Raw genomic sequence first — 21525 nt, forward strand, 5'->3', positions numbered from 1 at the left:
TCAAAATCTTATTTTACTGTACTCACCCTTCTTGTGATAATGTGAGGTGACACAGTGCCTATGTGATGGCATAAAGTAAGGTGAATGCAGTAGGCATTATGACATAGCATTAGGCTACTATAAAAGTTACTTGAATATAAGCACTGCAATACATGACAGTCAATCTGATAACCAAAACAACTGCAAAGTGACTGTCAGGTAAAGCATGGCTCACATCCCTGGATGAAGTGGGGCAGCATGAGATTTTATCATGCTTATAACCAAAACATCAATTTTTTATTTCTGGAATTTATTATTTAACATTTTTGGATTATGGTTAACTGTAACTAAAAGGACAAAAAGTGAAACTATAGATAAGAAACTTTAAATGTATTATCTTAATTTTCCCAACACTCCTTTATTTATTGTAAGGTGTAAGCCATTAACTCAATCAGGAATATTGCCTCCTTGTGAATCCTTGGCATTCCACTGGACATCAGAATCCACCATAGTATCTTCTTATATTGGGATATGACAGTTTATTCATTCAGTAAAGATATCCTGAAATGCCTAAGGGGCATTATGAGTTAAAGATGCAATGATGAGGCAGAAATGAAGTAGTTGATTTCATGTTATTTTATATGTAACTAGAGGTCCGGTGCACAAAATTCATGCACTGGGGCGGGGGGGTGAGGGGGCGGTCCCTCAGCCCAGCCTGCCCCCTCTCACAGTCCAGGAGCCCTCAGGGGATGTCCTACTGATGGCTTAGGCCCGTTCCCTACTGGGAGCAGGCCTAAGCCGCAGTCTGGCTGCAGAGGTTCGGAGCAGGCGCCCGTTTGTGTGTGTGTGTGTGTGTGTGTGTGTGTGTGTCCGCTGGAGGCCTGCCTGCAGCCATGCCGTGTGTGTGTGTGTGTGTGTGTGTGTGTGTGTGTATCCGCTGGGGGCCTGCCCCCAGTCACATCAGAGGCTCGGAGCAGGCGCCCATGTTGGTTTGTGTGTGTCTGCTGGGGGCCTGCCCTCAGCCGTGCTGCGAAGGCTCAGAGCAGGGGCCCCTCTGTGTTGATCTCTCAGTCTCCAGGCTGTGTCTGCGTGTTGTTCTCTCAGGCTTGGGTCCGTGCCCAGCCCCTCCTTCTGAGCTGGTCATGACTGTTATGGATTCCCAACCTCATTTGCATATTGCTTCTTTATGTATATATAGATAAGGGCAGAAAACATTCAATAATTCTTGCATAATTATTTAGTTACAATTATTTTAATATCAGAAGGAATAACTTAAGGTACTTAAGACACTACATAACTAGAGAAACTGAGTCTGGGGATTCAGGGACGGTTAATTGGAGTAAGTGACATTTGGGTTGAAATTCATTCCTACTCCTCTTTCAGATTTCAAACCAAATGTTATGAGAACCCAGGCACAAGGTGAGTAAAATGCATCATGGTAAAAGAAACATTAAAGAAAAACTTTTATTAATCTATGTATCTCTGAAATGTAGAGAGATAAAATATATAGAATACTATGCCTAAGAAATGTAATTATAAATGTAATCAAATATCCAGTTAAAATTAAAATTTTCCTCATTGTTTCAGAATTGTTCTTATAATTGATTTGTTAACATAAGGATCTACTGAGGAATCATGCACTACATTTGGTTGAATTTTATTTTAAATCTTTTATTTATTTATTTATTTATTTTTTAATATATTTTATTGATTTTTTACAGAGAGGAGGGAGAGGGATAGAGAGTTAGAAACATCGTTCAGCTGCCTCCTGCACACTCCCCACTGAGGATGTGCCCGCAACCAAGGTACATGCCCTTGACTGGAATTGAACCTGGGACCCTTCAGTCCACAGGCCGACGCTCTATCCACTGAGCCAAACCAGTTAGGGCTATTTTAAATCTTTTAAAATATATTTCACCACCTCTTTTTTATCCTGCTTGAATTTATTCCTTAAAAAAACAACAACTTGGGTAATTTGTTCTGTAGAATTGCCCTTATTTAGGATTTTCCTGGTTACATCCCCGTGGTGTTATTTAAAATTGTTCCTCTGTCTCCTATATTTTTTGTAAAACTGGTAATTAGGTATAGAGATTTGTTCAGATTCAGGCTCAATTTGGGGGGAGCAGGAAGATTTCTTTGGTGGTGTGTATGTCTTATTGAATCAAATCAGGAAACATATAAGCCTATTTGTCTTTCCTTTTGTGATGTCAGGAACTATTGATCACCAGGGTTCCATTAGGGGTAGCAGATGGGTAATATTTTAATTTTACCATTCCTTCTTCACTTATTAACTGGAATATTTCTCTATAGAGAAACTTTATCTGATCTCTTATTCCCTCAGACTACCCTGAAGTGCCGTTCTTCCAGGGAAGGCAAGATAAATGCTTCATCCATTCTCTTCATTTACTTTCTGTTTTCAGAATAATGTATTGGTATCCTAGCATTCTCTATAGGGCTCAATTAAGTGTGTTTTTTTGTTGTTTTGTTTGTTTTCTGTTCTTGTTAATAGCATATGGACTCTAGATTTTTACAAATGTGATGTATTACAGTAAAAAATATATGTATACATATTTAATGTTTCCAATAATATATATTGTGTAAAATTAAAAATTTAAATATATATAATTCTGGATATACAACATCAATATTATTACTAACAATATGATTATAGAAAACATAGTATTTATTTGTAATTATTTTTGTCCTTAGGATAATTCCCAGTCAGGATATATAGATGTGATATTGTGATTTATAATAATAAATATACTGTATATTTGGTCCCCATCCCTGTTACTGGCACAGAACTCCTAAAAGTCTTGGAATTTCTGAAGTGATAAGAGGACTAAAAATATCTTTTGTGATACTATTTGGACTTTGACCCTGGTTTCTGAAACTGAGCTCCTGAAACCCTCATAATTTCCTGGATGGTAGGCGTGTCATCTGTTCTAATGAGGCAACTCTGGGTGGACTTCTGGATGGTTCCTGGATGACTGTTGGTCATTGGAACAATCAAGCCATGATAAAAGCTTGGAATTTTCAGCTCTGCTCCCCATTCGCTTGAGAGGGAGAAGGGCTAAAAGTGGAGTTAATGATCAATCATGCCAAAAGATAAAGCCTCCATAAAAATATCCCAATAGTTCAGAGAGCTTCCAAGCCTTTGAACGCATCCATGTACTGGGAGGATGACACACCCCAACTCCATGGAGACAGAAGCTCCTGTACCTGGGACCCTCCTAGAATCTCTCTCTATGTATCTCTTCATCTGGATCCTTTATCATATTCTTTAAATGCTTGATAAACACAAGTGTTTTCCTGAGATCTCACAGTCTTTGTTTTAAAATTATTCTCATGAGATGGGTATGATAATGTAAAAGAACATTTGGATTCAAACTGTTTTTGGCAGATGGAATAAATTAAGGTTACCTGCTAGATAGCTAATGCTTTTCTTGATATTTATGGAGAAAATGGCAAGGGTGCTCCTATAGCCAGTTGTACTTAAAAAAAACCCAAAAACTTAATTTCCACCCCCTTTTTTCCTTTAGTTTTAGAAACTGAAGATGGTAAAGATAGGTGGGCTTTGAACTATTTCTAGAACTGCATTTCTGTTTTCACAAAGATGTGTAAGATAAGAACAATTGTTCTCAGTTCCTCAAAGAATTGGGTTGTAACTTAAGTGACACTAAAGGTTTATCTACCAGTCCAACTATAATATAATTCCTGATTTGACTCTTTTACTCTGGGCACATAGTGTTATTTTAGTTTAGGAGAGGAGGCCTTAAAAAATTCCTATCAAAAAAGAAAGAGAGAGAGAAAATTCCTATCAGATTCTGAATCATCGGCTTCAATTTTGCCAAATTTCTGACAAAAAGGTAATTAAATTCTTTCAAGTGTCTTGTCAGATTTCAACTTGGACAAATAGTAAATATTTCTGGAAGTACTAAATGATCACATGGGTTCTAGATGGTGCAGTTTATTACCTTCCAGAGTCATTCCCTCCGATAGCTAAAAGACCTGACCACCTGAAAGTCCCAGGCAGGCAGAAAGCCACATCCACCCCTAGGACACAGTCAGCAGAACTGGGAGAAAAAAGATCAGTAACCAATTGGTCTAGATTTGGAAAGAGAATATGTGAAACTTTATTTCCCTTTCTATCTGGGCTCAGGAGATAATCTATTTACCAAAAACGTTTGAGGATCCTCCCTGGTTTAAGAATCCCTCTAAACATGGCCTTTAGACTAGCCTTAGACCAAGGAAAAAATATCTGAGGAAATCACCTTTAAGAAATAACATCGGTTTTATAGTCTTTGGTTTTAGGTACCTTTTATCTTTTTAACATTTCAAGCCTTTTGCAACAAATCTTTCAATAAAGCTATATTTTCTGCTTAGCATATCTAAGTAATATTGATTGAAGGGTGGATGGATATGCCTTCTGTTTTATAATACAGGGTGTCACCAAAAAATGTATACACACTTTAACAGCTGGTAGTTCAATTTTGAAAAGAAAGTGTATTTCAATAAATATTGCTGCCCAAGCTGGTTTGGCTCAATGGATAGAGCATCAGCCTGTGGATTAAAAGGTCCCGGGTTTGATTCTGGTCAAGGGCACATGCTGGGGTTTTGGGCTTGATCCCCAGTAGGGGGCGTGCAGGAGGCAGCTGATCAATGATTCTCATCACTGATGTTTCTATTTCTCTCTCTCTCCCTCTCCCTTCCTCTATGAAATCAATAAAAGTATATTTAAAAAATAAACACTGCTTTATAATTCTTCAAAGTGTGTGTATACATTTTTTGGGACACTCTATGTTAGGCAGGGGAATGTTCCCCCAGTAAGACACAATGTCTATTTCCACAATACAATCCAGTAAGAGACACTTCATATAAAACCTTTGCAAAATTTACCAATTCACCTATAACCTTTGACCTTGATTTTATCAACTCTTACATTCTTACTGTAGCTTCATTAGAACTTTATCAATAAGTTTGGTTTTACAATACTGGGTAGGAGATGTGTTTCCAGCCAGCTATAATATAAGCATTCCCATAAAATGATCAAGTCATGTTGACATAACTTCTTTACATAAGACTTGTTAAAATTCCAATTTTCATAATTTTATCAATCCTTACATTTTCATATTCTTTTAATTTATTATAGCCTGAGTCAGGACTTCACCAATGGGTCTTGGAACAACCGTTCTTGAATTGCCATATCGAAGAGTCCTGGAAATTTCTCTTTTCTATCCCCTGATCATTTTACTCACTCTTGAGTAAAAAGACTTTGGTTCCTCAGCCAGGGATCATACCAAGGCCCTGTGGTCAATCTTTAACTTGATTAACTTGCCTAATTGTAGCCCCAAGCTATTGCTGGTCAGGTTTTCTCATTGTAATCCATCTTTCAGCTTTTTAATTTCTCCAAACTGGGATAAATAGAGCAGACTTGTTCAGGGCCCTTTAATGTTGGGGGACAAAGAAAGGGACTTTTTGGCTCACCCAATCTTAGGTAGTGCTGTATTAAAACCTTCATTTAAATCCCATTAATGTCTTTTTCCAAAATTAAATCTTTAGTATTGAAAGTATTACATGACTCCCTTTTGCCCCCATTGACCTCTTGTCTAGAAAATCTATCCAGTGGTGTGAGAGGGGTGTTAAAGTCCCTACTCTGATTGTATTGCTGTCAATCCCTCCCTTAAAATCCTCTGGAAGTTTTTTTTATATATTTGGGTGCTCCTGTATTGGGTGCATATATATTTACCAGGGTTATATCCTCTTGTTGTATTGATCCCTTTGGTAATATGTAGTGGCCTTCATTGACTCTCATGATGGCCTTCATTTTGTAATATATGAATATTGCTACCCCAGCTTTATTTTCATTTCCATTGGTATGGAAAAGTTTTTCTATCCCTTCGCTTTCATCCTGTGAGAGTCTTTTATTCTGAGGTGGGTCGCTAATAGACAGCATATATATCGGTTATGTTTTCTTACCCATTTAGCTCCCCTATGTCTTTTGATTGGAGCATTTAAGCCATTTACATTTAAGGTTATTATTGATAGGCACTTATTTGTTGCCAATTTTATTTTTTATGCCTATGTTCCTCTCCTCCTCCTCCTCCTCCTCCTCCTCCTCCTCCTCCTCCTCCTTCTTCTTCTTCTTCTTCTTTTTCTTCTTCTCAGTCCCTTTAGCCTTTCTTTCAGTGCTGGTTGGGTGGTGATAAACTCTTTTAGCCTTTTTTTGGTCTATGAAGCTCTTTATTTCTCCTTCAATTTTGAATGATAGCTTTGCTGCATAGAGTAGTCTTGGATTCAGTCCCTTGCTTTTCATTACTTTGAATACTTTATGCCAGTCCCTTCTGGCTTGAAGTGTTTCTATTGAGAAATCAGCTGACAGTCTAATGGGAGCTCCCTTGTAGGTAACTTTCTGTCTGTCTCTTGCAGCCTTTAAGATTCTTTCTCTGTCTTCAATGTTTTCCATTTTAATTATGATGTATCTAGATGTGGGTCTTTTTGGGTACATATTGATTGAGACTCTGTTTCTTGAACTTGAATGACGTTTTCCTTCACCAGGTTAGGGAAGTTTTCTGTCATTATTTCTTCAAACAGGCTCTTGATTCCTTGCTCAGATTCTTCTTCTTAAGGAACCATTGTCATGCGGATGTTGTTACATTTCATTAGTCCCAAAGCTCCCTTAAACTCTCCTGCTTTCTAAAATTTTTTCCAATTGCTGCTCTGAATGAATGTTCTTGTTCACTGATTCCATCCTCTGTTTCTTCTAGTCTATTGTTGATTCCTTCCAGAGGATTTTTTATTTCAGCTGTCATTCTTAATTTCCACTTGATTCTTATGTAAGGTTTCTACCATTTTTAAAAATCCTGACCCAGAGTGAGGATATTTTTTCCATTGATTTTTAGAGAGAGTGGAAGGCAGGGGGGGAAGAGAGAGAGGAGAAAGAGAAAAACACTGATGTGAGAGATACACATCAATTGGTTGCCTCCTGAAGGCACCTCAACCAGAGCCGGGGATCAAACCTGCAACCCAGGTATCCTGTACCAGAAATTGAAGCCATGACCCTCAGGTGCACAGGCTAATTGCCTAACCACTGAGCCAAGTCTAGCCAGGGTTCTACCTCTTTATACTGGTGTAGTTCTCATTAAGTTCCATAATGTTGTTATTAAGTTCCTTATAGTTCTAAGTTTGAGCACCCTAATAACTATTACTTTGAATTTCTTATCTAACAAATTGTTTGCCTCCATTTAATTTAGTTCCTTTTTTGGCAATTTCTCCTTTTCTTTCATTTATGGGTTGTTTCTTTGTCTCCCCATTTCTTAAAAAATATATTATTGATTTTAGAGAGGAAGAGGGAGAGAGAGATAAAAACATCAAAGATGAGAATTATTGATCAGCTTCCTCCTGCACACCCCACACGAGGGATCAAGCATGCAACCTAGGCATGTACCCTGATCTGGAAATGAACTGTGACCTTCTGGTTCATAGGTCAATGCTCAACCACCAAGCCATATTGGCTGGCTGTCTCCCCATTTTTACTGTCCCTTTGTATTTGTTTCTATGTATTAGATCAAACTGCTTGTCCTCCCAGTCTTTGTAGGGTTGTCTTATGTATTAGGTGTTTTGTGAGGCCCAGTGGTGCAGTCTCTTAGATCTCCTAAGCTGGGTGCTCTGGGAGTGCCCCTTGTTTGAGTTATTTGGGTTTTCCTGCTATAATTGGATCTTGAGGGTTGTTGTCCCATTTGTGGGTGGGATCTCCTCTCAGGTTGGCTGACTGTGAGGCTCACCCCCAACCACGTTGTTTGAGTTGTGTAGATATTGACAGAACAGAACAAAATACAACAAAACAAAATAAGAAACAAAACAAAAACATACACAAGACCCCTGCAACAACACCAAAAGCAATCATAAAATAAAAGAGAATTAGAAAAGAGAGAAGAGAGTGAGAATGATAGAAAAAAGAAAGAAAATACAAGAAGAAAAAGGGGAAGAAAAAGGAATATGAAGGGGCAGATATGTAATATATAAAATAATAAAAAATATGGGAAGGAAAATGGCATAAAAGCAAAGAGGAAGAAAAAATTTTGAAAAGGAAAATAGAGGTGAAAGCAGATAGACACAAAATAAGAAATGGAAAAAAAGATGAGAAAGCAGGAAAAAAATGAAAATAAATAGAGAAGGAAAAGGAAAGAGAAAAATTAGATATGTGAAAGAAACAAGAGACTAAAGCAGATAAAGAAGATAAATTTAAAAAGAAAAAAGGGGGGGGAAAAAACAAGAAAAAAAGGTGAAGTGGCGTTCATCTCAGCAGTTTCATGCCTTCTGGGAGGTCTCTTTGGATTCCACTCTTCTGATTACTGCAGCTGACTGTTATATCCGCCAGTTCTGGGCTCCCTGGGAGATAATTAGGTACTAACCACTTTCAGAAAATGTCCTCATTAGCTCTCAGCAGCCCGTTTGAAGCTCCAAGAAATCCAGTTTGTGTCCGTCTCCATAGGACTTGGCTAAGTGCAAGAGGGGGCAAACTGCACTGTAAGGCTGGTTTGTTAGCAGCACAGGGCCTAGGGCTTGGTCAGCAAATTTACCCAGGTTCCCCAAGCACTGCCTCTGCCCGCCTTCATCTGCCAGCCGGCTGTCAATCTTAATCACTCAAAAGTCTATTTCTGAAAGGGCTTTAGGAGGAATTGGGAGTATAGACCTCTGGGTCTCCCCTGTTGAGGGAGATGCTGTTCAGATTTCCGGGGAAGTGGCAAGTGTGTTTCCCCATCTCGGAGCTACTCCTCTGAGAGTGTCCCAGAATATTACTCTGTGCTCAGCTGGGCGGAGATCCTTGTATGCCGTCCAGCGGGAGCAGCTGGATACTTGGAGTTTCCATCAGCTCTCCCGTGCTGTGGGGGAAGCACCAGTCAGGTTCCTGGGATCGCGGGGTGGACGGCCTCACCCTTATCCAGCCACTGAGGCTTCCTGAAACTGTTCAAACCCTTGAGCGCTTGGTCTCTCCTGCTGTTTCCCCTGCGAAGGTCAAGATGCAGAGTGTGGTAGGCAGGGTGCCTGAGGGTGGGGCAGGCTGTATCACCTAGGGCAGAGTGTTTTCCTTTTCCTGAGCTGTGGTTTCTGAAAGAATCCAATGCCTCTCAGGAAAAATGGCTGTTTTGGTTTGTGGGGGTATGACCAAATGCAGGACTCGTAGCTGCTGCTTTTCCTTGCCCCCCCCCCCCCCCCCACGATGCTTTCCACCCTAGCACCTCGAATTCTCACTACCCTCCTTCCACCAAAGCCTTGGATACGTAGCTGTGCTCTGGGTTTAAAAAAAAAAGAAAACGGAGGCTTTCTCTCTGACAGGCTCTGGTCTACCACCTCTGATCTCCCAGGCAGGCAGAAGCCCTGCTGCCTTTCACAGCGGGATGTTACATGGGCCACTGGTCTCATCGATGGTGCTCCGGGCTGTGGAGCCCAGCCTGGGTTCCGAGCCGCGATCTTCTCAGGGAAAAGATCTTTCTGGCCATGGAAGCTGGGTCAGCCCCTCTTTCGATCTTGCGCTTCCTACTATTCTCTAGGTGTTTTCTGTCCTTCCTTGATATAAATCTCCTCCTCAGCTGGACCTCAGGTGGTAATTCTGCATGAATGTTCCCCAATTTAGTTATTTCCAGCCTGGCCCTAAGAGGAGATGCAAGAAAGGTCTGCCTATTCAGCCGCCATCTTCTCTTGATAATCTCCTTCCATCTTGTGAAGGAACCCTGATGACTAGCCATTATAATAATTTAAAAGCTCTCTAAAATTGTTTCTTTCTTTTCAATTTAGAAGATTTTTCAATTCAGAAGACCCATCACCTGGCCTTGACAAGTAGGATTTTTTTAAAAAGCCAAATCTATTTTTTAAATTATTTTTAAAACATGTTTTATTGATTTCAGAGAGAGAGGAGAAACATTGATTGGCTGATTCCTGCGCCCCCTACTGGGGATCAAGCGTGCAACTGGCTTTATCCTAATGGGGAATTAAACCACGACCTCCTGATTCATGGGACAACACTCAATCAAATGAGCCAAACCAGCGGGGGCTGATAAATAGGATCTTAATAGCAACTCAAACCAGTAACTATGGATGCAAGGTGTATCCCCAAAACAGAGTGCTAAATGATGCAACCCGCACTAAAGTTCATTTCCAGAGTTAGAAACAGTTATTCCAAAACACAGGTCCCCTCTCCATTTTTGAACGGGGTGTTTAAATTCATTACACTCAGATCCACAGTCTACTAGCCTGGCTGCCAGATGCATATGCAATCTGAGTGGTGAAAAACAAGAATGAGAAGTCCTGTTTTTACCATCTCGCAGAGGAAATGGATAGACACAAAAAACTGCTTTGAGAGCTTGGCATGGCTGGACAGAGAGCTAGGCAAGTACACCCTCTGGATGGTGGGGGCCAGAGAAGAAATATTTCCATTGGTCATAAAGGCGATGCTTTAGGACATATGACAAGATGAAAGAAGAGAAACCAGATAGTAAAGTACAGAATTAACAAAACCCATGAATACTTATAACAAATAACCAAGAGTCGCTAAGCTAAAGAAACTAGTTTCACAAATATTTTCTCCTGCTAATCTAAATTTAGAAGAAGAAGAAAAAAAGACACTCATCACTCTGCTTCCACCAAACTATGCAGGTAGAGAATAATCTCTTATTATGGGCAACAACCCAAATTTAAAATCTTCTAGGTAATTAAGAGGGGCAAAATTTATCTTGAGCCTGCAAAGCCTGTTGCCTTTAACTCAAAATAATCTACATACTGCAGAAGCACATCTTGAGGTGACTTGTTCTGAACCCCTACAACTTCATTTGAATTACAGTAGCTGCCTGCATGTATGGTACCTGTAATGTGTGAAACTATTCCCTCCTGTGGTTAGCAACATAACCAATAGCAGGTTTAGAAATCCTTTATGCAATTGTCTGGAATGGACTGAATAAGTATCATATCACAGTAGTTGTACAGGGGTACTAGCTATAGATTCAGCTCATTTTTTTTTTCCGTCCCACTTGTCAGCATTCCTCTTTTTTTTTTTTTTAAATATATTTTATTGATTTTTTACAGAGAGGAAGGGAGAGAGATAGAGAGTCAGAAACATCGATGAGAGAAACATCGCTCAGCTGCCTCCTGCACACTCCCCACTGGGGATGTGCCCGCAACCCAGGTACATGCCCTTGACCGGAATCGAACCCGGGACCTTTCAGTACGCAGGCCGACGCTCTATCCACTGAGCCAAACCGGCTTCGGCAGCATTCCTCCTTTAAGTAATGTCTACCCATAGCTGGTTAACATACCTAGCTTTGCTTTCCAAGGTATACCATATACATTATTAGACTATTCCTCTAACAATAGGAAAAAATTAAAAATGAACAAAGAAGTTGGGAAATTATATATCAATAAAATTAATCCAATTAATGACATAATTAGTGTCTCTGAAGATAATAGGATCATAAAAAGTCTAGTAGTGCTACCTACTTGGCAAAGGAAAAATGGTGTGTATGAGAGGAAATCCAGCGCTGGGTTAAAAAATTTTTTTCTTCCATTTTAAAGGGCTCATTGATTATTAACTGACCAGATTACAAAAATAACCATGGTAGATATCTTAGTTCATTCTTCTAATAAGCCTATTGATCTGGTCTTCTCTGTTACCAGCATCTCCACCTTCTACAAAATGGGTGGTCTTTTTCTTCATCCCACCTCATGGTAAAGATAACTTGAAGGGCCACAGGAAGTTATTTACTTCTTTGAAGCACTTTCCAACAGTATAGATTTCATGAATCAGATCTTCCATGCAGATGCCATATTTACCAAGACATCAAGCAATCAATGAGTTATCTGTCAGGGCAATTCGTTTTTTGTTGATTTTGCCATAACCACGCTTGTACATAATTCATTTACTGACTTCAGGTTTGGGTACCCCCTTACAATATATGGTTCCACAATCCTCAGCATGTTAATGGAAGCCTTGCTGAACTTAACAAAGGTGCCGTTGAAGATCTGGAGAAGGCAAAGCACCTTTCGGACCTTTGGGCTCACACCATTGATACCTCTGATCCTGATGACAAATGCCAATTTGGATTCGGCAGGTACATAGAAGTTGCCAGCTTTTCTTCCCATCCGAGCCATTCGAATCTCAGTTCTGTACATCTGCCCATATTCCTTGTGATAGTGTTTAGCTTTTTCATAGATGAGCTTCCTCCTTGCCTTTCAAAGGATCTTTTGGGCAAACTTCTTTCTCAGGCACTTGATCTTCAGCTCTGCGAAATTCCTTCGCTTTTCTTGAGGGTTTCTGGCATAGCAGGAACCTTCTTCTTCCTCTTCTCTTTGGCACCCTCCATGGTTCTAATCTAGCCGGAAAAGAGCAAAACTTCTTTATTTAAAAAAAAAATATTTTTATTGATTTTTAGAGAGAGAAAGGGAGAGGGAGAGATAGAAACATTGATGAGTGAGAAACATCAATTGGCTGACTCCTTCATGCCCCCTCCTGGGGATCAAGCCCAAACTCAACCTGGGCATGTGCCCTGACTAGGAATTGAACCAGTGACCTCTTGGTTCATGTGTCGATGCTCAAGTACTGGGCCACACCGGCTGAACAAAACTTTTAAGGATCAGGCATATAACTTGGATCACATGAACAGAGGTGAATTGGGACCTACTTCAGTTTGTAGATACTGAAACAGAAAAATTCGTTTGAACAACAATCAATTAAAATAAAACAATCAAGCACTAGGTGATAGTGTAACACAAAGTAGAGAAGTCAGTTTGGCTTTAATCTCAACAAAGCAAAAATAAAATAAATTATCCACTCTTACCCATCTTTCTCTCTTGAATTTCTGAACATTTTTATTTTCTTATAAAGAAAACTGTCTGATAGTAAGGGAGTGTCCCCTGATCTTTGATGAAAAGTTCCCCCAAAACAGAGTGATATAAACATACTTGCTATTTAAAAAGATCACTCCACCCTGGCCTGTGTGGCTCGGTGGTTGAGCGTGGACCCAAGAACCAAGAGACTGGGATTCAATTCCTGATCAGGGCACATGCCTGGGTTTCAAGTTCAATCCCCACGGCCTGCAGGAGGCAGTCAATCAATGATCTTTCTCTATCATTGATGTTTCTGTCTCTATCCCTATTCCTCCCTCTCTCTCTAAAAAAGTCAATAAAAACATATTAAAAAGAAAAAAGATCACTCGGGCTACTTTATGGTGAATTGAGAGGAAAGCAAGAGTGGAATTGGGAAATAGCAGTTTTTCAGGTGATAATGGTGGAAATTAGGAGTTATAAACAATAGGACTTGGTGATTAATTAGGTGTCAAGGGTAAGGAACAGGAAGAGTCAAAGATAATTGTTAAATGTGGCTAGAATTTTCCACAAAGGCATTAAGCAGAAATAGTGGAAAACCTCTCAGGCTTTGCAGGACAAGGACCAAAAGGAAAGTTTGTTTCCGTGTTGGCACAATAAAAAGTCAAGGCCTATAACCTGCCCATTACACCTGGGTGTAATTACATCATGTGGCTCACTGAGTGCATTTAATGGGCTCTGATACATGTGGTGTGTGCCACTTCAATTCTAATCCAGAGAACATTTTATTCAATCTGGCCATTATGCCCACTGTACATTAGACACAGCTTTATGAGGTACAAGGGAACCAGTAAGAAAATGCTCCTCAACTGTCTATTTAGCCCATGTTTACCCTTTACTCAGCTGATTTGTGGCTTTAGAAGTAAATTGAGGCAAAAATAGCTGAACTAAGTACAACCTCAAACATAAACCAGTGTTTCTGCCTTGAGCACGTGACGATGTCGCTGAGGTTGCTACTGTTTGAGATGGGGGACATAGTGGAGGAGGACTAGGCTTTTTGTGTATTGTTCTTGCTGTAATTTCAATTACTGCAGCTGCGGGAGAGGTAACCTTCAGTCTTGGATATGATGACTTTTAAGGTGGCTTTCATACTACAAGTGGAAATAGAAACTAGACCATTGCATGTCTGGGTCCAGATCACAGAAGAAAGTTGTGGGCTAAACATCAAAATTTCAGAAACCTCAAATAGAAAATTGAATTTATGGGCATGAATGAGATCACCTAGGGAGATAGTATAGTTAGAAGATAAGAGGGCTAAGAACTGAACCCTGAAAAAACGGTATTTGTTAAGGACAGTGAGCAAGCTTAGAAGAAAGATATATATATATAGCAGAGTAGGTAAGAGAAGCATGGTGTCTGAATATGAAGAGAGAGTATTTCAAGGAAGGCGTGATCAATAGTGTCAGATGCTACTGAGAATCATGTAAAATGAAAACAAGTGGTAAAATGAAACTACTAGATTTAGCAATCAAAGGTTATTGATGGCCTTAGTGAAAGTAATTTTGGTAGAGTGGTGGTAGCTTAAGCCAAATAGAAAGTTTTAGGGCATGCCTGTGAGGGAAGGAGAGAACACCAAATTTAGACAACCTAGAGAAGTTTAACCTGGAAGGGGTGAAGAGATATTAAAAGGAACATTTCAGGAAGTCAGGAAAGAGAAAGCGAAGTAGTAAATGTGTAAGTGTTAATTGCCCCTCATATTTAAATCCCTTACGCCTTTATAGATCACATGAAAGGCACATGGCAAGGAACTGAGAATTGAGAATAGGAAACAGTCTCTCCCCTTAAGGTGCTCAAAGTTTAATAATGAGAGAGAGAAACAGATCAATAATTATGTATAAAGACAGTGCAATAATAGAAGTGTTAGACTTAGTGGTAGAATACTGGTGGTAGTGGAGAGTAGGCTTATTAAGAAGGAGATCAGGGAAGACTTGAAAGTAACATTTAAACTGAGTTATGAATTTTTTTAAAAAAATATATTTTATTGATTTTTTACAGAGAGGAAGGGAGAGGGATATACATCGATCAGCTGCCTCCTGCGCACCCCCTACTGGGGATATGCCCGCAACCAAGGTACATGCCCTTGACCGGAATCGAACCCGGGACCCTTCAGTCCACAGGCCAATGCTCTATCCACTGAGCCAAACAGGTTAGGGCTGAGTTATGAATTCTTAAGTGTTTGCTAGGATGACTATGAGAAAGACCTCTCTGATAGAGAGAAAAGCATAGCTTATTGGAAAACTACATGTAGCCTTTAAAGATCATGGGTTCTTGGAATCACAATGTTAATTTAGATATAAATCCTGCCTCCAACATTACCGGCTCCTCGCCTATAAAATGAAGGCTGATAATTTCTATTGCATAGGGTTTAGGGAGGCTTAAAAGCTGTGAAGCACTGAATTCAGTGGCTTATACTTAGCAAATAATCAATACAGTACATATTAATTCTTGTTATTACTGTAGGATCTAAAATGCAAATAGAGTGGCAAGGTATGAGGCTAAGGAAGATAATCAGGATGATCTGTCATGAGAGATTTGTCACAAAAGTCAGCATTGCTCCCAGCATTAATTAAATCAAACTAGTACAATTATCGAAAAACAAACTGGTCAGGCTTAATTCAACTAAAAAAAAAGTCTTCAGGAAGCATCTTAATTATAATCTCCTGTTGATGATGCCTAAGGCAACAAGTATGTATAAGTAAGTATCTTACAGGCTACTAATTAGGTAGCTGATTGCTAACCTCTAATTGTTCAATTTGCAATTTTTTTTTTTTAACATTACAACATGATGTTATACAATGTGTTATTTCCCATTAAGATTATCCCTAAACTTCAGTTTTCTAATATTTTTTCTTTATATATTTTGGTATTTTTTTTAAAAAATGAACTGGTAGTATGGCAATTCTTTGATTTTGGTAAAAAGGCTATTTCGGCTCTACCACTAAAACACACCAGAGTTAAGCTATCACTTAGGGTAGCTGACCTTGAGAGCTGGGCAAGGGCATTTTAAGGGCAGAGTTAGACTCCACAAAAAGCTGCAGGTGGATCTAAGGAAATATGCACGAGGCTCCTATCCTTTTGTTAGTTGGAATGGGTAGAGGTTTCTCTAGTCCCCAAAGTTAGCGATTTATCTTTTAGATATTTATCCTCATGGAGCCTTATTCTTTTCGGAATAGTTCACCTTCTCAGTTATGTGACAATACTCTCTCTGCAGGATTTTTTTTTTTTTTTTTTTTTGCCTTGAAAAGACAAGTTCCGTCACCTGGAGTACTGCATTTAACCTGTTGAGTGTTTTTCAAGTTAAGATAACCATCCTGATACCTTCATTTAGCCATTTCCCATTCCTGATGAACCCAAGTGTAATCTTTCCAATGGAATCGTCAATGATTCTGTATGTGATAAGGCATGTGTTAAGGCTGTTTTTGTATTTGGTATGATTTGTAGCAAAAATACCTCCCGAGGCCCGAGCTCCTCCCAGGGTGTCTCATCGCCAGGCTGGTCCGGGATCAGCACGCGGAGACGGTCTGTGAGGGCCGAGCAAGCTCCTTCAAGCCGCGGCGGGACTTTTCAAAGTCGTTGCTGTTTTTTTTGTGTGTTTTTTTTTAAGAATTTTTGTGAGTTAATTTGAGCTAAACTGTCGACAATTTGCCAGGAAGCAGAATCTCAACATAATGTTGTTTTGTTGTTGTTGTTTTGCCCAAGATCTGCAACACCCGTAACCCAGTGCGCAGTACATAACCCAGTGAATGGAAACTGTAAACCAGCTATCCGACATCCCCCGACATTTTGTGCGCTATTCACATAAAAACGTCTCCCCGTCCAGGCAGACGCCAATTACTAAATGGACGTTGCGAACCACTAACGGGTGGTTAAGACAGAGGGAAGTCGCTCCTGTACGCTGTCCAGTCGCAGCCGCTGGGAAAGGCGGCGCTCGCAGCCGGGGAGGCGGCGGCCCCAGGCCTGGCGCCGAGCTGCCCGCGCTCCGCCCCGGGACGGAGCGAGTGTTCCTCCGGGGAGAGCGGCCGCGCACGGCCCGGTGGATGATGCCGGGCTCAGCCCTTCCCCTGCCCTCCGGCCTCCCCCGAGTCCGCCCCGCCCCTCTCCCTCCCCGGCGAAGTGGGCCGAGCGCCGAACGATCGATGCTTCCTCCACGCCCCGAAGGCCGCCATTTTGGGGGGCGGAGGAACGCTAGGAGCGGCGGCCGGGGTTCAGCGGGATGCTCACAGGCTTCTGCTTCTCTTGCCAGCGCTGTGGGGCCAGTACAGCAGGACCCGCCTCGGGCGCTCCTCCGGCGGCCCCTCCGGCATGAGGCCTCAGCTCTCGCGCGGGCCCGCCACCCCGGGCCGAGAGTGAGTGACAGCCGGCGGCGTCCCGCCCCCGCGCGCCCAGCTGTCAGTTACCCCGCGCGCTCCCGCCGCTCCCCGCGGGGCTCGGCGCCCAGCGCGGACTCGCTGGTTTGTTTCTGCAGGAGCGTCAGGAGAGGCCCGAGCCGAGACCATGCCTGGGAAGCTGAAGGTGAAAATCGTGGCCGGGCGCCATTTGCCAGTGATGGACCGAGCTAGTGACCTGACTGATGCCTTCGTGGAGGTTGGTGCAAGGTCCTGCTGCTCAAAACTCAGGGCGCGCCACGCCCTCGAAAGGACCCTACCCATCTCGGCCCCCGCCCCTCAACCCATTCCCCTCCCGACAGTGGCGAGTGCCCTGCTCGTCCCGCCCTCCCGGAGGGCTGGCTGCCGAGACTGCAGCCCAGGTGGAGGGTGTGCGCCGCGCGGGGTGGCTGTTACTGCTCTGCATGCTGGGGTGACGCCGATGTCAGGGCTCATCACAGGCCACCTGCCAGGCAGGAGGTGCCAGGCGTGGCCGCGGGGCCACCGAGATCCAGACGCGCGCGCACGCGCACCCGCGCCCTTTTGGGGGTGGGGTGGGGTGGGGTGGGGTGGGGGCTAGTTGGAGATGATCAAGAATGTAGATAACAGTCCGAATAGGCACTTTGGAGACCTACGAGGCTAGGAGATCCACTCTTTACCGTAGTCTTGTCTGAATTGTCATTGTAAATTCTAAAACACTTCCTGCTCTTGTCTGGACTGGTAGGTCTGAAAAGCTGTTTTAGGGTAATATAGTGCCTTGGGGTAGGAAGTCAATTAAGTGCTATGGATATTTAAATTGCAAAACTGCCCTTTAAATTTAATGATTGGTTTATAACTCATGCAAATTATCACAGGCCTAGGGCCCCGGAAAGTAATAAGCCAATGTATGAAAGAAGCCAAGTAAAAATTGTAATAAAAATTGACATGATGAGCCAGAGGATTAGAACCGTAATCATTTGACCCTATTAATGCAGGGAGTTGATAGATACATGATAATATATAGCTTGATTTTTATCTCTATAAAATATTCTTTTTTTAAAAATATATATTTTATTGATTTTTTACAGAGAGGAAGGGAGAGGGATAGAGAGCCAGAAACATCGATGAGAGAGAAACATCGATCAGCTGCCTCCTGCACTCCCCCCAATGGGGTTGTGCCCGCAACCAACGTACATGCCCTTGACCGGAATCGAACCCGGGAGTCCACAGGCCGAGTCTCTATCCACTGAGCCAAACCGGTTCTGGCAATATAAAATATTCTTTTTTTTTTTTTTTAAAAATGTATTTTTATTGATTTCATAGAGGAAGGGAGAGGGAGAGGGAGATAGAAATATCAATGATGAGAGAGTCCTAACCAGTTTGGCTCAGTGGATAGAGCGTCAGCATGCAGACTGGAAGGTCCCAGGTTCATTCTGGTCAAGGGCACATCCCCAGTAGGGGGCGTACAGGAGGCAGCCGATTAATGATTTTCTCTAATCATTGGTGTTTCTGTTTCTCCTCTCCGTGCCTCTCTGAAATCAATAAAAATATTTTTAAAAAATGATGAGAGAGACTCATTGATTGGCTGCCTCCTGCACACTCCCCCAGTGGGGTTGAGCCCAAAACCTGGGCATGTGCCTTGATCGCAATCGAACCCACGCAGTCAGGCTATAAAATATTCTTGATGTTTCAGAAAGGTTCTCTAACCTAATAACTGCGATGTTGCCCCCAAACATTGCTGTGGTAATTCTCAACCTCAACTTCGTTTGGGAAGTAGTTACTGAGTGTGTTCTTGGGCCAGATGTTAGGTAATGGGGATACACAGATTTCCAAGGCATAGCCTTTGCTTTCAGGTAGCTCAGAGACTGGCGTATAGTTTAGGTTAATACCTAACAGGTATTGAGTCTTTTTATTGACAGATCTGTGCTAAGTACTTTTAAATTAGCTTTCAAAATGGTCCTGCCCTGGCCTAGTGGCTCAATTGGTTGGACCGTTGTCCCGTACACCAAAAGGTTATAGGTTTGATTCCTGGTCAGGGCACATACGTAGATTGCAGGAGAAGTGATAAGGATGGAAGCCTTTATAGTCTATGCAGTGATGGCGAAGCTATGACACATGTGTCAGAGGTGACACGCGAACTCATCTTTTTGGTTGTTTTTTTTGTTAAATGGCATTTAAGTATATAAAATAAATATCAAAAATATAAGTCTTTGTTTTACTATGGTTGCAAATATCAAAAAATTTCTATATGTGACATGGCACCAGAGTTAAGTTAGGGTTTTTCAAAATGCTGACACGCGGAGCTCAAAAGGTTCGCCATCACTGGTCTAGTGAGTTAAAGAGGGTTAAAGAATATGAAAGATGAAGAAGTAGGAGTGGTATGAATAGGCAACTGTTTCAGGAAATATGAAGGGGAGAGGAAAAATAGTGTGGTATTTGGGAGGAGTACAAAGTTTTTGGTACTAAAAAAAGTAAGTTAGAAGATAATAGAACACAATTGTGTGCTAATAGGAATAATCCAGCAGGAAGGGAAAGATTAATGCAGGAAAAAGAGGATAATGAAGGATTATAATTTAATAAAGGGATAAATTGTATGATGTAGACTGTAAGTACTTTATAAGCTCACTAGAGGTCTGATGCACGAAATTCATGCAAGGTGCTTGTCCCCTCCCCCCAACCCCCCCCCCCCCCCCCCCACACCGCTGCTGCGAGGCTGCGGGCCTCTGCCTCCAGCCCCACCCTCCATAGCTTTGTCTGGAAAGAAGGACATTCGGAAGGACTTCTGGTATAATTAGCATATTATGCTTTTATTATTATAGATTATAGATAGGAGAGGGACATAATGAAGCCTGGGCTGGTGATGAGAAATCTTTGAGCTGGATTTGAAGAAGGGTAAAATTTCCACAGGCAGAATGGAAAAGGGGGCATTTTTAGATGAATAGGACAAATTTGGTAAAAGCAAAGGCAAGATAGAGCATATATAACTAAAGGCTGGGTTTATGTTAAATAGAAGTGGGAAATAAAATTTGGCTAGGTAGGTGGGCATATAGACCACCGAGTGGTTTGAAAGCTAGAAAGAATAGTCTTCAGTAGAAATTCTCTTAACCAATTTCCATGAACTGACTCGTTACAGTCCCCAGTGCTCTGCATTCCTTCCACAGGCACATTCTTCAATACTCTACGCAGTTAAATTATTCTCCAGTGTACCTGTGGACCTGCCACCCATCGGTTGGCTGATGTACTTTACCAAGAGGCAGTTGTTTCTGCCAATTCTATAATTGTAATTTATTTAAATCTACACATTAGTGAAATAAACTGATAAATGCTACATAACGACTTATGGATACAGTCACTAAAAATTACTCTGAACTAGATGAAAATTGTAAAAATTCTAGGATTCTATGTTCATGGTTTTTTAAAAACAATTTTTAAGTTCTACCACTACATTTTCAAGAAATTCAAACTGGCAGTTACAGATGATACATTATGGGTGCAGAAGAAGATGATGTACAACTCTAAAGAATGGACCCTTAGTCAGTTTTACACTAAAAGATAGAGGAATGGCCCTAGCCAGTTTGGGTCAGTGGAGAGAGCATTGGCGCACGGGCTGGAAGGTCCCGGGTTCAATACTGGTTGCAGGCTAAGTCTTGTGTGTGAGGCAAACAATGGATGTGTCTTTTTACATCGATGTTTTTCTTTCTGTTTCTCCCCCTCCAGTCTCTCTAAAAATCAATGGGAAAATATCCTCTAATGAGGATTAACAGAAAAAAAATAGAATTAATATTTATGTTTTATCTTAATGTTTACTGTTTGTATCATTTTTAATAATTATCTGATTTAACCTGGTTATTTGATTTTATCAATCGGTTGAGGGAATTTCTACAATATATGATGTGAAGTCAATACCAAGTAGTAGTTAAAGATGATTATTCTTGCAGGAATTTCATGGATGAATGGGATGGTTTTCTGTGTAAGGAAAGTATTAATGGAAATATATTTCAGTGTTACAAACTGTTCTGCTGAACTACACGATCATTTTGTGTTTATCCAGGAGCCTTTAGGGAATAGGGAGAGGAAAAGAAATTATTGTTAAATGAGTATTTTCTTTGTATCAGACATTTTGCTAGATCTCTCAATGCATTACCTCATGTAATGCTCACAGCAACCCCCTTTTTCAGAGGAGGTAGCAGCCTTAAATAACCTTCTCAAGGTAATTTAGCTAATTAATGAGTGGGGAAAGAGAACACTTGTACTTTACTAGGTAATCTCATTAAAATCCCTGATGTTCTTTAACAAAGTTGTAAGGCATTCACTTAACTGCTGAGTA

General features: G+C 41.1%; 1 protein-coding gene and 1 pseudogene across 6 annotated transcripts in view; one reads left to right on the top strand and one right to left on the bottom strand.

The window, feature by feature from the left end:
- Positions 1-11599: 11599 nt before the first annotated feature.
- Positions 11600-12335, bottom strand: LOC308536236 (large ribosomal subunit protein uL30-like; annotated as a pseudogene). Its single transcript has one exon. The product of its transcript is annotated as a large ribosomal subunit protein uL30-like (transcript).
- A 5014-nt stretch (positions 12336-17349) lies between these two features.
- The window catches only part of C2CD5 (C2 calcium dependent domain containing 5), a gene marked incomplete at its 5' end in the record, with an annotated part of 95122 nt that continues 90946 nt past the window's right edge, over positions 17350-21525 (top strand). For all 5 annotated transcript variants that reach the window (XM_081083326.1, XM_081083325.1, XM_081083329.1 and 2 more), the window contains one exon: positions 17350-17439. In XM_081083326.1, coding sequence (XP_080939452.1) covers positions 17350-17439 — 90 coding nt within the window. The remainder of the gene's footprint in view (positions 17440-21525) is intronic.

The sequence above is a fragment of the Myotis nattereri genome (genome assembly GCF_964212035.1).
Source record: "Myotis nattereri genome assembly, chromosome: 2".
Lineage (NCBI taxonomy): Eukaryota > Metazoa > Chordata > Mammalia > Chiroptera > Vespertilionidae > Myotis > Myotis nattereri.